The sequence below is a fragment of the Elaeis guineensis genome, chromosome 7 (assembly GCF_000442705.2).
Source record: "Elaeis guineensis isolate ETL-2024a chromosome 7, EG11, whole genome shotgun sequence".
In the NCBI taxonomy this organism is placed as follows: domain Eukaryota; kingdom Viridiplantae; phylum Streptophyta; class Magnoliopsida; order Arecales; family Arecaceae; genus Elaeis; species Elaeis guineensis.
The window spans coordinates 86842948-86855938 of NC_025999.2; the positions used below are offsets into that span (position 1 = coordinate 86842948).

At 35.3% G+C, this 12991-nt stretch overlaps 1 protein-coding gene across 1 annotated transcript in view; it reads left to right on the forward strand.

Moving 5' to 3' along the window:
- The window catches only part of LOC140859477 (methylcrotonoyl-CoA carboxylase beta chain, mitochondrial-like), a 9453-nt gene extending 913 nt beyond the window's left edge, over positions 1–8540 (forward strand). Inside the window, exons 3-10 of the mRNA XM_073261387.1 lie at positions 1459–1893; positions 2039–2129; positions 3552–3787; positions 3886–4050; positions 4853–4927; positions 7342–7473; positions 7845–7901; positions 8213–8540. Coding sequence (XP_073117488.1) covers positions 1459–1893; positions 2039–2129; positions 3552–3787; positions 3886–4050; positions 4853–4927; positions 7342–7473; positions 7845–7901; positions 8213–8416 — 1395 coding nt within the window. The 3' untranslated portion in view covers positions 8417–8540. The remainder of the gene's footprint in view (positions 1–1458; positions 1894–2038; positions 2130–3551; positions 3788–3885; positions 4051–4852; positions 4928–7341; positions 7474–7844; positions 7902–8212) is intronic.
- The last annotated feature ends 4451 nt before the right edge of the window (positions 8541–12991 follow it).

Below are 12991 nucleotides of genomic sequence, written 5' to 3' on the forward strand. Positions count from 1 at the left end.
TATAATTTCAAAAATATTATTTTGCTCTTAAGTAAATTTCAGCTTGACCTGATTAGTCGTCATGCATGACCATCTCCTTGACATTAGATATTAACTGGAGCGGGGTGCTCCATATGGAAATTGGAGCATGGAGAATTTAATCTGTGGCATTTTTCCTTTTGGTATTTTACTGTATGCTGGGAAAAATGTGTACACAAGGGGAAGGCAACAAAGACAATCATTGAAAGATAAACAGATGTTACCGAATGCTTATTGATTGTAACGTGTCTGAAGGCACTCTTTTGGAGATAGATCCACTCCAATAGATGTTTGTGTGCCACTTCTCCAAGATATTGCTATCCTCCATTGGTATGCCATCGTATGTGTGATAGATAGAGAGCAAGTAGTCACTTAGTAGTTATGCAAACCCTCAATGAACACGAGATAGAGAGGGAGAGGGAGAAAGAGAGCAAATGGAAGAACAAAATATTGTGATTGCATGTTCTTGCAATAATCAAGAGTGTAGGAAAATAATGTGCATAAGATAGGAAAATAATGTAAAATGATGTGCATAAGATAACAAAAGAAGATATAGCTATCCTCCCTTAATTTGCCCTCATATGTGTGATAGATAGAGAGCAAGTAGTGACTTAGTAGTTATGCAAAGCCTCAATGAACATGAGATAGAGAGGGAGGGGGAGATGGAGAAAGAGGGCAAATGGAAGAACAAAATATTGTGATTGCATGTTTTTGCAATAATCAAGAGTGTAGGAAAATAATGTGCATAAGATAAGAAAAGATGAAAGCAAGGCTTGATTTGTTGGACAAGACATTGAGAGGAGGTAAGACATTCATGAGATAAGACATTGAGATGAGAGCAAATGGAAGCAAGACTTTCATGAGATAAGATAAGAAAAGATGAAAGCAAGGATTGATTTGTTAGACAAGACATTGACATGCATGTGTGTAAGCACCTCTTGCTTCAGGTTCGCCTATTCCGTTGTGTCATCATGGACACAAGTGGTATTCCAGCAAAAACAGCTACTTAAAATTGAGTAGGATACAGGAAGAAGACCATATGATATTCAAGAGGACTACAGTGAATAGCCCACAGAACTATGCTTTCCAATATGTTGTAACAACTAATGCAGACTTTGAAAAGCAAAACTTGCATTAAATGAAGTAAAAGCTTAGAATCCCCCTGCCCCAGAGGGAGAGAAGGTGAATACATAAATCAATATTTTCTAACTTGAAATTTCAGTACGTGAAGGATGTAATTTCTTTATTGATCTGTTACTTGGTACATAGATGTGGAGTTCAATGTGATGCATGCCATCAGATTTTCTCGTATAGTCAAAATAAATTTCATAACAGGCTTCAGTAGTAATAAATGTTTTATTTGCTGAATATCACTGTTTGTGTCTATTGTGTGCATGCCTTAACTTGTTTCTTCTCTAATGGAATTATATGTCACTGAAGCTTGCAGGTTACAACCTTTATGAGGAACCATTACCATCTGGAGGGATTATAACTGGAATAGGGCTTGTACATGGACGCCTGTGTATGTTTGTGGCCAATGACCCCACTGTAAAGGGGGGCACATATTATCCTATCACTGTCAAGAAACAGCTGAGGGCACAAGAAATTGCTGCTGAGTGCAAGTTGCCATGCATATATCTTGTTGACAGTGGTGGTGCTAATCTTCCAAGACAGGCTGAAGTCTTTCCTGATCGTGATAATTTTGGTAGAATATTTTACAACCAAGCAAAAATGTCCGCTGAGGGTATTCCTCAGATTGCACTGGTTTTAGGCTCTTGTACTGCCGGGGGTGCTTATATACCTGCAATGGCTGATGAGAGCATTATGGTCAAAGGAAATGGTACAATATTTCTAGCTGGTCCTCCCCTTGTGAAGGTCAGTGTCAATGTCAGTTATTCTGCATGCTGCTGCTTACAGTAGCATATCAATTTTTTCCCTTTTTTTAATTTTTTTTTTATGAACCTCCAAGAACTATATTTCTTTCAAAATCTAGGTTGATGATGAGGAGCAATTTTGATAGGCTGCTACAGGAGAAGAGGTCTCTGCTGAGGATTTGGGAGGAGCATCCATGCATTGTAAGATATCAGGAGTTTCAGATCACTTTGCAAAAGGTACTTCTTTTATCTTTGATCAACTGCCACACACTCACCATCTTTTTCAGCAAATTATCTTATGAATCTGTGTATGCTAGGTTGTTATGAATCAATCGTGGTGCAATTTATAATAGGCTGTATGCCTAACAGCATCCTAGATTTGGCTAATGGGTTGTCGTTTCACTTGATTCTTTCGGGCATATTGCATTCTTCTGTTTTTGAACATGACAACAGGTTTAATACATGAATAGTAATTAGATGTTGCCTTTAGAAATACCAGATTCTTGGCAAATCTGAATCCTGCCTAAGTTATCTTCTTCATTTATCATATCTTGGTTATAACTAAAGCAGTAACTATAATACAGTAATGGTTTGCAGAGGTATGAGAGATTCCCTTGAGGGACTCAAAAGCATGATTACAATGAAAGTAGTCCTTTTACCACAAAAAATCATTTAGGATCATCAGTTTATCCTATATTTAAAGTTGGCTTTCTCTAAAGTTGAGCTACTTGACTAATTGTTGATATGTTTATGGTTGAAAGCATCCAGGGAAGGACAGTGCAAATCACATAATGGTTCAAATACTTGTCGTTATTATCATAACAGTCAAGCCTATCCCAATGATCAATTAAACTCGATTATTGATGGCGAACATCATCTAGAGGAGGAAAAGGGGTGTTTTTAAATATTGACAATTATATCAAATGGTTCAAGTTTATTTTGTTTATTTAATCTATCTAAATATTCAGATATAACAAGTTTCATACTCGTTGATCTATAACTAATGGTTAGACTTACACAATTAATGCATTATGACACCTGCAGCATTATTATAGCATGAATCCTTTTAAGCATCTTTTCCCCTGCCGTTCAATGGGCATGTAATATGCCTCATAGACATTGAGATTATTGAATCTTCACTTTGTTGCCTTTACACCAAACATGCTTTAAATTGTAACATACGACATGTGATGTCTAAAACTATATTGATTTATGTTGCTTGTTATTTATGAGATTAAGTGTTCTGTAGTACCTGTACACATATCTTGTTTCAAACACCACAGATTTGTTCAGTTACAAACTCTGACAAATACTTGTACCAATTATTGTGCTGGATAGGATGGTTAAAATGGTTTTAGTTTGGATGATGATTTTTGGCATTTGAATCATTTCTCTGGCTCATGTTTCTGCTATACCAAATAAAATGACATATTTGTACGGGACTTGTATTGGCTTTAAACATGTTACATTCCACTTATTGTGCATTGGTGACTTAGTTTAGAAGAAGGCCTTTTTTTCTTTAGCATTACCTCTTTCATCTCTTATTTTGTTTCACTCCTGTTCTTTTCTTTCAGTCTTTCCTTTGCTTTTGACAAGATACAAGAACAATCATTTTTTTCTATATTCCTGATTATCTGTATAAAATACAACTTGATATAGATGAACTTCATGGTCTGGCAATTGGGAGAGATGTCATTAAGAACTTATACATGGCCGGGAAAGGGGCAATTAGTTCAACCAGGTTTTCTTCTGATTACAAAGAACCAGTATATGATGTCATGGACCTTCGTTCAATTGCGCCAAGTGATCAGAAGCAGCCCTTTGATATTCGATCTGTAATTGCTCGTATTGTAGATGGTAGTGAATTTGATGAATTTAAAAAGTTATATGGCACTGTAAGAGCCTTTAAATTTTTTTGAAGCTTAGATTGCATTCATTGCATTTCTTGTTTTGACTCTGCAAATATGGGAATATTGACTTTGTGTATGTATAGACACTTGTAACAGGTTTTGCAAGGATTTATGGACAACCAGTTGGAATAATAGGAAACAATGGCATATTATTTACCGAATCTGCTTTGAAAGGGACTCACTTCATTGAGTTGTGTGCACAACGTAACATTCCTTTGATCTTTCTTCAGAACATCACAGGATTTATGGTACAGTTTTGGAATTGAGCTTATTCCGTGCATTTATGTCATATAATATGCTAGATGATTCACTTATCAATTTGTTATTTGTACCCATATGTTATGTTCACATCTGAAGATAGACTTTAGGATTTTGTTTATTGTTTGCTGATTTATAGTTTGAAGCCATACCTGATGCTTCTCAGCAATTGTCCAGCTAAGTAATTTAGACAAGGACATAACCATTTTGAGGAATTTGTGATGATGCTTTTCTTCCCATATTTCTGCTATTGAGGAAGACAATTGGTTCCTGTTTCATATAGAATTTTAGGAAAAATGTTTTTGACTCCCTAATTCTTAGATTGACCATCTTTCTCAATGAAGTTATGCTCCAGATTCCCTTTTAATGCTTTAGGCTGCCCTGCTTGTGCACATACTTTAAGATCAGATTTTTTTTTAAAAAATATATATATAGTTTGAGAGAAAAGCTTTATAATGGGATTGTTGAATCTTTCTTGGCTATATATTTCTTTTATGGGTTACACTTGCTGCCAGTCCCCACTTTCCCAATTTGTTGCTCTCGAGTTTCATCTTTATTAACTTGTAAAAAGCCTTCTTATAAATGGCCTTGCTTGAATGAATGGTGCTGCACTTGATTGATAAGGCTCTGAAGGTTCATGTTAATATTTGCAGCAAGTTTTACTGCTGGAAATAGGCAAATGCTGGGTTTTAGATATTTAAATGATATTTCGGATGCTTAAAGTTTGTGCAAAGTTGTATTGGTGATGGAATTTATGAATGCATTTACCATTGAATATCTGCTACTGTGTAGGTTGGTTCAAAATCTGAGGCAGGTGGTATTGCCAAAGCTGGAGCAAAAATGGTGATGGCAGTTTCCTGTGCAAAGGTCGTGCTTTTTCTTCATCTATTTTAAACTTTTCTCCAGAAAGCTTTCTTTACCTTTCCACATACTCCGGACTTATTAATATGACTACGCTTGTCTAATTCAAAGAGGTGGGCTTGTAGATATATCAACAGCCTCTGTTAAAATATACAGTAATCAGTTTTTTGACGGTTGGATTCTAGAAATTATCTTGTTGTTAAATGATGCTTATTCTTGGCTCATGATCTTATCGCATTCATTTTACTTAACAGAGTAGCCATTAAATCTATCCTCCTATCCTGTTCTTGTTCGTTGTTTACTGTTCTCCATGGCAACATTCTTGTCATTGTCTGAATTGGTGTTTATAGAACATTGTTAAAAATGACATGTGGTAAGGATAGCTTGAACAGGTAAAATGGACTCAATAACTGTGAATGTTCGATCAACCATATAGTAGAACCAATCAGCAACCACAGAGTGTTCAAAATAAAGTCCACTTGTGTAAATGAACCTAAAACTTCCATTATTATTCATGTTAAATTTATGTTTTTATTTAGAGGGACACCTTTTTGTTCTTGGTTCCAAGTGCATAGGTAGTAAGAGTACCATTACTAATTATTATTTTTGTGGAAAAGTCTGCTATTTAACATCAATGCATTTCCTAATATGCACTACATCATGGTATCTACCATGATTACTACCTGGTTTGATGCTAATATTCTGAACCCTGTTTTTCAACAACTTGGCTTTAAGCCATTTTTTGATCGAGTATAAAATTTTTGGAGTTTGCATATAAAATTTTGTTTTTCATTTATGTTGGCAAACGTGCATCATATTTGGCTTCCTTTGCAATATCACACTTGTATTCTGGGGGACTGTATTGGTTCATTTTGAAGCATGCCACACTGGAGTGTCATGATTAAACAAAAGTTATATGTACCGAATCTAGACTTATGTACTTCAAAATCCTCAAACTATTGAATGATCATGTTATTAAAAAAAAAAAAAAAAAAAAACTTGTTGAGTACCAGCATCATTATGATGTAATACTTATCCAAGGCATAACTAGAGATGAAAAATGGTAGGTTACTGCTCTGCATCCTTTTATGGTGAAACCCAAGAAAAAAGAAAAGAAAGGGAAAGACTAATTTTATATCATTTCATTTGAACAAGACAGTCTGAGACAACATTAGAAGTCATAAGAATTGTATGTGGAATGTTGGACTGGTCATAGTACCACAATCATGTGCACCGGATATGCAATTTCAGCCTGGGACAAGATGGCAATGCCTTGACAGTCTGACTTCCTAAATGACAGATGAAGTTTTAAGAAGGATACATTGAGCTATTGATTTCACTGTGTTTGACTCGGAGGTCATGGGTTTGAAACACAGAAGCAGCCTCTCTGCATATGGGAGTAAGGCTGCATTTCTCTGATCCTTCCTAGACCCTATAATGGTAGGAACCGTATGCACTAGGCAATTTATGGTTGCTAAAGAATTAAATGTTGTTCTGCACTGTACAGTTTGAGACTTTGAGCTATTTTCATCTTGTTTTTTATATCTAATATTCTGAGCCATTTGGAGTTATTTTAGTCCATCAATTATAGGAAAATATGTACTATAGACCTGATTTTGTGAGAACAATTTTTGTGGAAGACTCACCCCTGCCCTTTCTCGCATGGTTATTTTGTGAACCTGATTTCACTAACTTACCAACCAGGCAACATGCATGTTAGTTGTTCATATGATGTATGTTTGTTGTTCCTCATGTACGTTAGTTCATATCATGTACCATATTTCTATGATGTATATGAGTAATAGCTTTGTCATGAAGGCATCCAATACAGTTTAGATGAGAATGGAAAATTTGGTCAGATGACTCATCAAAACTATCCCAAGTAGTTATAATAGATGAAGGTGGTTTGGCTTACCTGCACAAGACTAGCATTTCTATTAACAGGATTTGGTTTCTTTCTACATAGTATGTCCAGTACAGAATACAAACGCATACAATCTGTTGGTATTTTTTGTAATTAAGTAATACGGCATGAAGCTCAATATATTAAACATTGGTTCCACTAAAATACTGCAAGCAATTATATTATATATGACAGTTGTTTCTCAGTGTCTGTTAAGGATCAAAGCAGGAAACAGACTATTACAACATTCAAAAATGAGCAATATTTTTTGTTGAAAAGCACAGGGATTGTGGTTGTTTATAAAGCAATGCTTTTCTAATTTCAGCTTTTGGTCACCACCTATCATATTAAGTCGTAATCCGCCTTTTGTCATCTCATAGGAACTCCTTTTTTTTTTAAATCCTCCGCCTTTTGTCATCTCATAGGAACTCCTTTTTTTTTAAATCCTTAATTACTGTTTTGCAATCCCAGTGAATTATGTTAATCAGATAGTTCATCTTTTTGAAACATTCTGCAGGTTCCGAAAATAACTCTAATTGTTGGTGGAAGTTTTGGTGCTGGGAATTATGGAATGTGTGGGCGTGCATACAGTCCCAATTTCTTATTTCTCTGGCCTACCGCCAAAATATCTGTGATGGGAGGCATACAGGTAGGCGTGTTATCCATTTAGCGTGATGTAGAGGCCCTTTTATTGAGTAGGTGTTGAACTTTGGAGTATGTTGCCTCTTTTCAAGTGGCTTGTAAAGCTCAACTCATAGGCAGGAAAGTGCACATGCTCAGTCAATATTATAGCTATAAGACTTGATTAACATCACATTCATCCATTTCTTCTTATTTTTCTGTGTTAGATAACTTGGCAAGTGACAGCTCATTGACCAAGTTTTGAGGATTTAGTGACCTGATGTGATTTTATAAATGGAAGTTTTAAGTCATTCCTTTATCTAAGTTGTGGTAGCAGAATGAAGTCTTGTTTTGGTTATGGCCTTCACGTCTCTCATTTTATTCTTCTTTACTTTACAGGCTGCTGGTGTACTCGCCCAAATTGAAAGAAGCAACAAAAAAAGGCAAGGAGTTGAGGTACTAATGTAACTTTTATATCTCAGTATAACGAACCAACATATTACAACTAATTCCAAAAATTGCTTCAATTCATGACAAAAGAGTGCATGTCATGTTGGTTTGCCCAAATTATACGGTACCCTAATACAAGTCTATGTGTTGGTTATCTCTGCTGACTTCTGCATTAACTGAATCAGTTGGCAATGAGTATAGTGTAGTGGCTGCAATAGAATTGCACCTTTACACTTTGTTTTTCCACCATATCTTTCTCTTTTGATTCAGCATAAGATTAATCCATAACATGCACAAATCTTGTGATGTTAATGCAGTGGACAAAGGAGGAGGAAGAAAAATTTACAAGCAGAGTTGTGGAAGCTTATGAGAGAGAAGGAAGCCCTTACTACTCCACGGCAAGACTCTGGGATGATGGAATCATAGATCCTGCGGACACTAGGAAAGTCCTAGGCCTGTGTCTTTCAGCTTCCATCAAGCATGTTCCAGAGGAAACCGAGTATGGTGTCTTTAGAATGTAAGCCAGTATATGAGATAAACAAGATATCATCCTTCCATTTGTTTGTGTCTTGGGTAGCTGCCCGGAAACATTGGACCAACTTTTGTAAACTATTTGCAATTTGAAAATAAAGTTTCATCTGTAAATGTTGGGGTTGGGGGGGAGAGATATGCTCATGAGTCATGACATTCTTTGTTTGTATTGGTAAATGCTGCTGACAATTGTCTCCTTGTTCTCATGACCCTCTAGACCAGAACTTTGAACGGGCAGCATGTCGCTTTTTCGGTTGCTGCTTCTAAAAATTATTTTGGTGAAAGCCTTACCTATGTACCATATTTAACTGATTATTAAAGTACCATTCCATTCTGTCATACATCCATTGAAAAGGTTTATATTCTGGTGTTTGGAAGGTCAAGGTGCAGGATATCACACTCTTCACTAGTTGGGCTCACCTCCTGCTGAGAAGTTCCACCATTATGTCTTCCTTAATTGTCTTCCCTCTGTCTTTCCTCTTAGAGTGACTTTTGCCAGTTCTATACTCCTATCCTCGTCATTTCATTTTCCTCAGCCAAGCAGGTGGAACCCTGACATGTCTTTTTCAAAAAATAGGTAGGGTGAGGAAAAAATGAAGTTAGGCCACTGATTTATCAAAAAATAAAGGTTGCTTGCTGCTTCAAAAAAGTAATATTGGAAAAAGGTTTGTGTTTGGTGTTGCCATTTGAAAAGTGCATCGGTGAGAAGTCAGAAACAGTACTTTTGGAAGATGCGAAAAATCTTGCCTCAGCTTCTTTTGTGAGATTGCTCCTTTTCTTTTAAATATGGTAAATCTAGATATACAAAGTACTTTAAAATACATTTTTGCTAAATGTTAAATATATGAAAAGGCAAATTTTATTTCAAAACCTTAAATGAATTGATTTTTGGGAGTGACTTATTGGCAAAGCAGAATCAATAGCAAACATGCCTCAAGTAAAAAAATGTTGAGGAGTGCGGTATAAAAATTACCAAACATCAGTATGTTTGTGCTTATCCCATGCAAACATTAATTAGAGTTGATACAATGAGAGATGCGTAAGTTGCAGTTTTTGTAGGTGGTTTCACCTGAAATGCATGAATAAACCAGGGCATTTCCAACAACACCTCCAGGAAATCTCGTGTGGTAAGAGAATTGGAAAATAATGCTCATTGGCCCATTTGGCATTCTGTAGGTGGAGGCTTGGAGCTATTGTTTCGAGAGTTTTTAAACATGTTGCTAATAGAGCTCATAGTAGAAAGCTGTTTATTATTTGATAATTATATTTTTAAAATATCATAGAATTTTAACACATTTGATAATCAAATTGAGAAAATATTTTTACTATCATAAATGATGAAAAAGAATATTATATAGTACTTTCAATTATCTAACTGCGTATACTATTACAAACTCTCACTTTTGTAAGCTATTTTTTGTTATTTTACCTAAATAGTATAATAAATAAATTTTTTGTATTTATTAAAAAATATTTTTTATAATATCATGATAAGATAATAATATTATATTAATATGCTATCATTATTATATTATTATATTATTAATAATATAATAATGATAGTAATACAATATAGGACTATTATATTATATTACATTGTATTGTATTAGCAAAAACCATGATTATGAAATAGTTGATTTACAAAAATATTTTTATATTTTAATGTAAATAATGTGATTAAAAATATAGTTATCTGTTTTGGGGAGATTACTAAGTAATAAAGAAAATTATGATAACAAATTAGATAATTCTATATTCTAATAGCAACATAAATGTTTGAATTAGTTCACTTAAAATGACAATAAAATTATTTGTACACCTATAATCATGATAGCAACATAAATATCCATTGATATTTCTCAATATATGTCAAAAATAAGTCAATAACTCATAAGAAAAGATGCAACACGGCCATGCAAAACATTCATCTCAAGGTTATTCTATGTTTAACTCTATTATGTGCTCATTTGCTCATTTATTCTCATGGTTCGTAAACATTTAACAATCAAAAAGAAGTAAATCCTACTCATCATCATAATGTTAAACTTAAAATCCTTAATTTCATGATTATGACAATAAAAAAGCACTGACTTAAATGAGTATGGTTATAAGATATATTTTAAATATTTTTTAAAAAAAATCGCATTGTCAGGACTCAAACCCAAGTTTCTTAGGTAAGCTTCTAACTAAAAAAAAAACTTTCTGGCATATCTCAACTAAAGCTTTTACCTAAAAGCACCAAATTAGAGTTTTTCTCTAGTTAATTTCTTCGAGGTTTTGAAAGCTATCTCAAGGGCAATGTTTATGATCGCTTTGTGATGTTAGTATAATTACACTATAATCATTTTTTTTTTATACAAATGGATGTTCACACCAATCTAGCATAAGTGTATCCAAAAGATCAAAGAACAAGATATCCTGCAGTGGACGTGAGATCCTGACGCTAGATTCAGTCACTAATGTACTCAGCCATAGAAAGCGATCCAGTCAACGACGCTGTTCATCTCCCAGAAGATATGCTAAACAGAGACCGCAGTGAAGTCACGAAGGTAGATCCGAATATCCTGAAGAAGTGGATAGGCCTCTGACTACGTGTATTGCTCTGAATCCAGCCCATCACAGTGGTAGAGTCTCTCTCAATAATAATCTTCTTCGCCTGCAGTTCTTGCTAAATATAAATAATGCTAGTCCAAGCGGTACGTAGCTCAGCACTTGAGATAGAAGGCTCAAAGGGGTGTGATCCTTCCGCCGCCAGCAATTTAGCATCAAATTTTGGATGATAAAGCCAGCACCATCCTTACCATCTCTCATACTACCGTCGAAGTTTTCCTTGACATGCCCTAAAAGAGAAGGCCTCCAGAAAATGAAAATAGCCTTTTGAGTCACTGCGAGAGCGGCATGGGGACCCGAAGAATTGGAGGCACAAGGTGTGGGTCGGCAACATCAAAGTGGCTATACTCAGTGGCTAAGTAAAAAGCCCTCTTCAGCATGCAGCGAGCATGAATCACCTTAACATCAAAGACCAGACTATTTCTGGAGAGCTAAATCTGGTAGGCGATATACACCATCCCACCTCCCCAAGCACAAGTAGATTTCTCAGCAATATTTTGGCAGATCACATCCAAAAAATGGCCCAGCCAAGGACCACTGCTTGCCTCCTATGACTAACCACTCGTCCTTCTCTAAATGATCCTCACTTTCGGACACCACAGGATATACTCTATCGATTCATCCTTTAGTCCACGGACCAGATAGGCCACTGCAAGTTCATTTTCATTGGAGAAAATAAAAAGAAACAATAATAATTAAAAAAAAGACTGTAGTTTTGATTTTTTGTACAATTTGCGTGTAAGCCCAAAATCCAAAAGGATATCTAAATGAGAAATTTTTTGTGCACCGCACGCGATGATTGGCTCACATGCGGGGTTGGACAGCGGCATGAGAATTTTTTATTTATTTGCCTGGCCCTGTGCGTGAGCTAATCACCGTGCGAGGTGCACGCATTCGCACACCGTGCATGGTGCACAAATAATTTCTCTATCCAGATTGACTCGATCTAATTATAGGCCGGGATTTGGGTCTAACTACATTTATGTTTAGTTGGCCTTCAAGCTCGATCTATTTAGACTTTGATAATTTCTATGCTCAAGTCTGGCTGACGGTCGATATTAAGCTTGAGATTTCTTATGTCTTGGTTGAGAATTTGGGAAAGAAAAAAAAATATTAGAAAAGAGAGAAAAGAAAAGAAGTAAGTATATCTCTTTCCTCTTGATTGAGAGTTTTAAGAAAACAAAAAATAATTTCTTTCCTTCTTGATTGGAAGCAAAGAAAAAAAAATATTATAATATTTTTTTACTATTATATCCTTAAAAAGAACTCAACAAACTCAAAAAAGAAATCAAGAAAAGATTTTATTTTTTAATTTTTTTTATATTTTTTTTGTTGATTTTTTCATCCACGAAAATCTCAATCGGATGGAAGACTTAGATAGAATGCTTGAAATAAGTCTTAAGATTGAAATGTAATATTAATTTTGTTCTTTATCATTAAAGGGGTAAGATGAGAATTATAAAAGATTCATTAACTTTTAATTTTTTCTCACCAATTCTATTCGATTTGATGAGAAAAAAAAGATGGATTTAAAAAAATTTATACTCCCTCAATTTCTTTCCTTTTCTTTCTATTATTTTTATAAAAAAACTTCTAACTAAAAGAAAAGTGCAACTTTCACTTTCATCCTTTTCTTTTCTCTCCTATCATGCTCTCCCAACCAAGGCGTTGGAGATCGGAGACGGGGTTTTTTGACCTTAAATTTTGTAAAAGCCCAAAAAATACCTGGATCAACTCAATTTCAGGAGACAAATGTCTATGATCAAGGCCCACTGGTGGTCCGATGTTCTCCACGTCGCACCGCGCACCACAAGATGCAGATGTAATGTAATCATCAAAATGGACGGTTGGAATTCTCCAACTCGATCACCGGCCGGATCGACGACTCCATCACGCTTTCTCCTCTCCGCCCTACCCCCCGCTTACCCAAATAAAACCCTCATCCAACGAGCGGA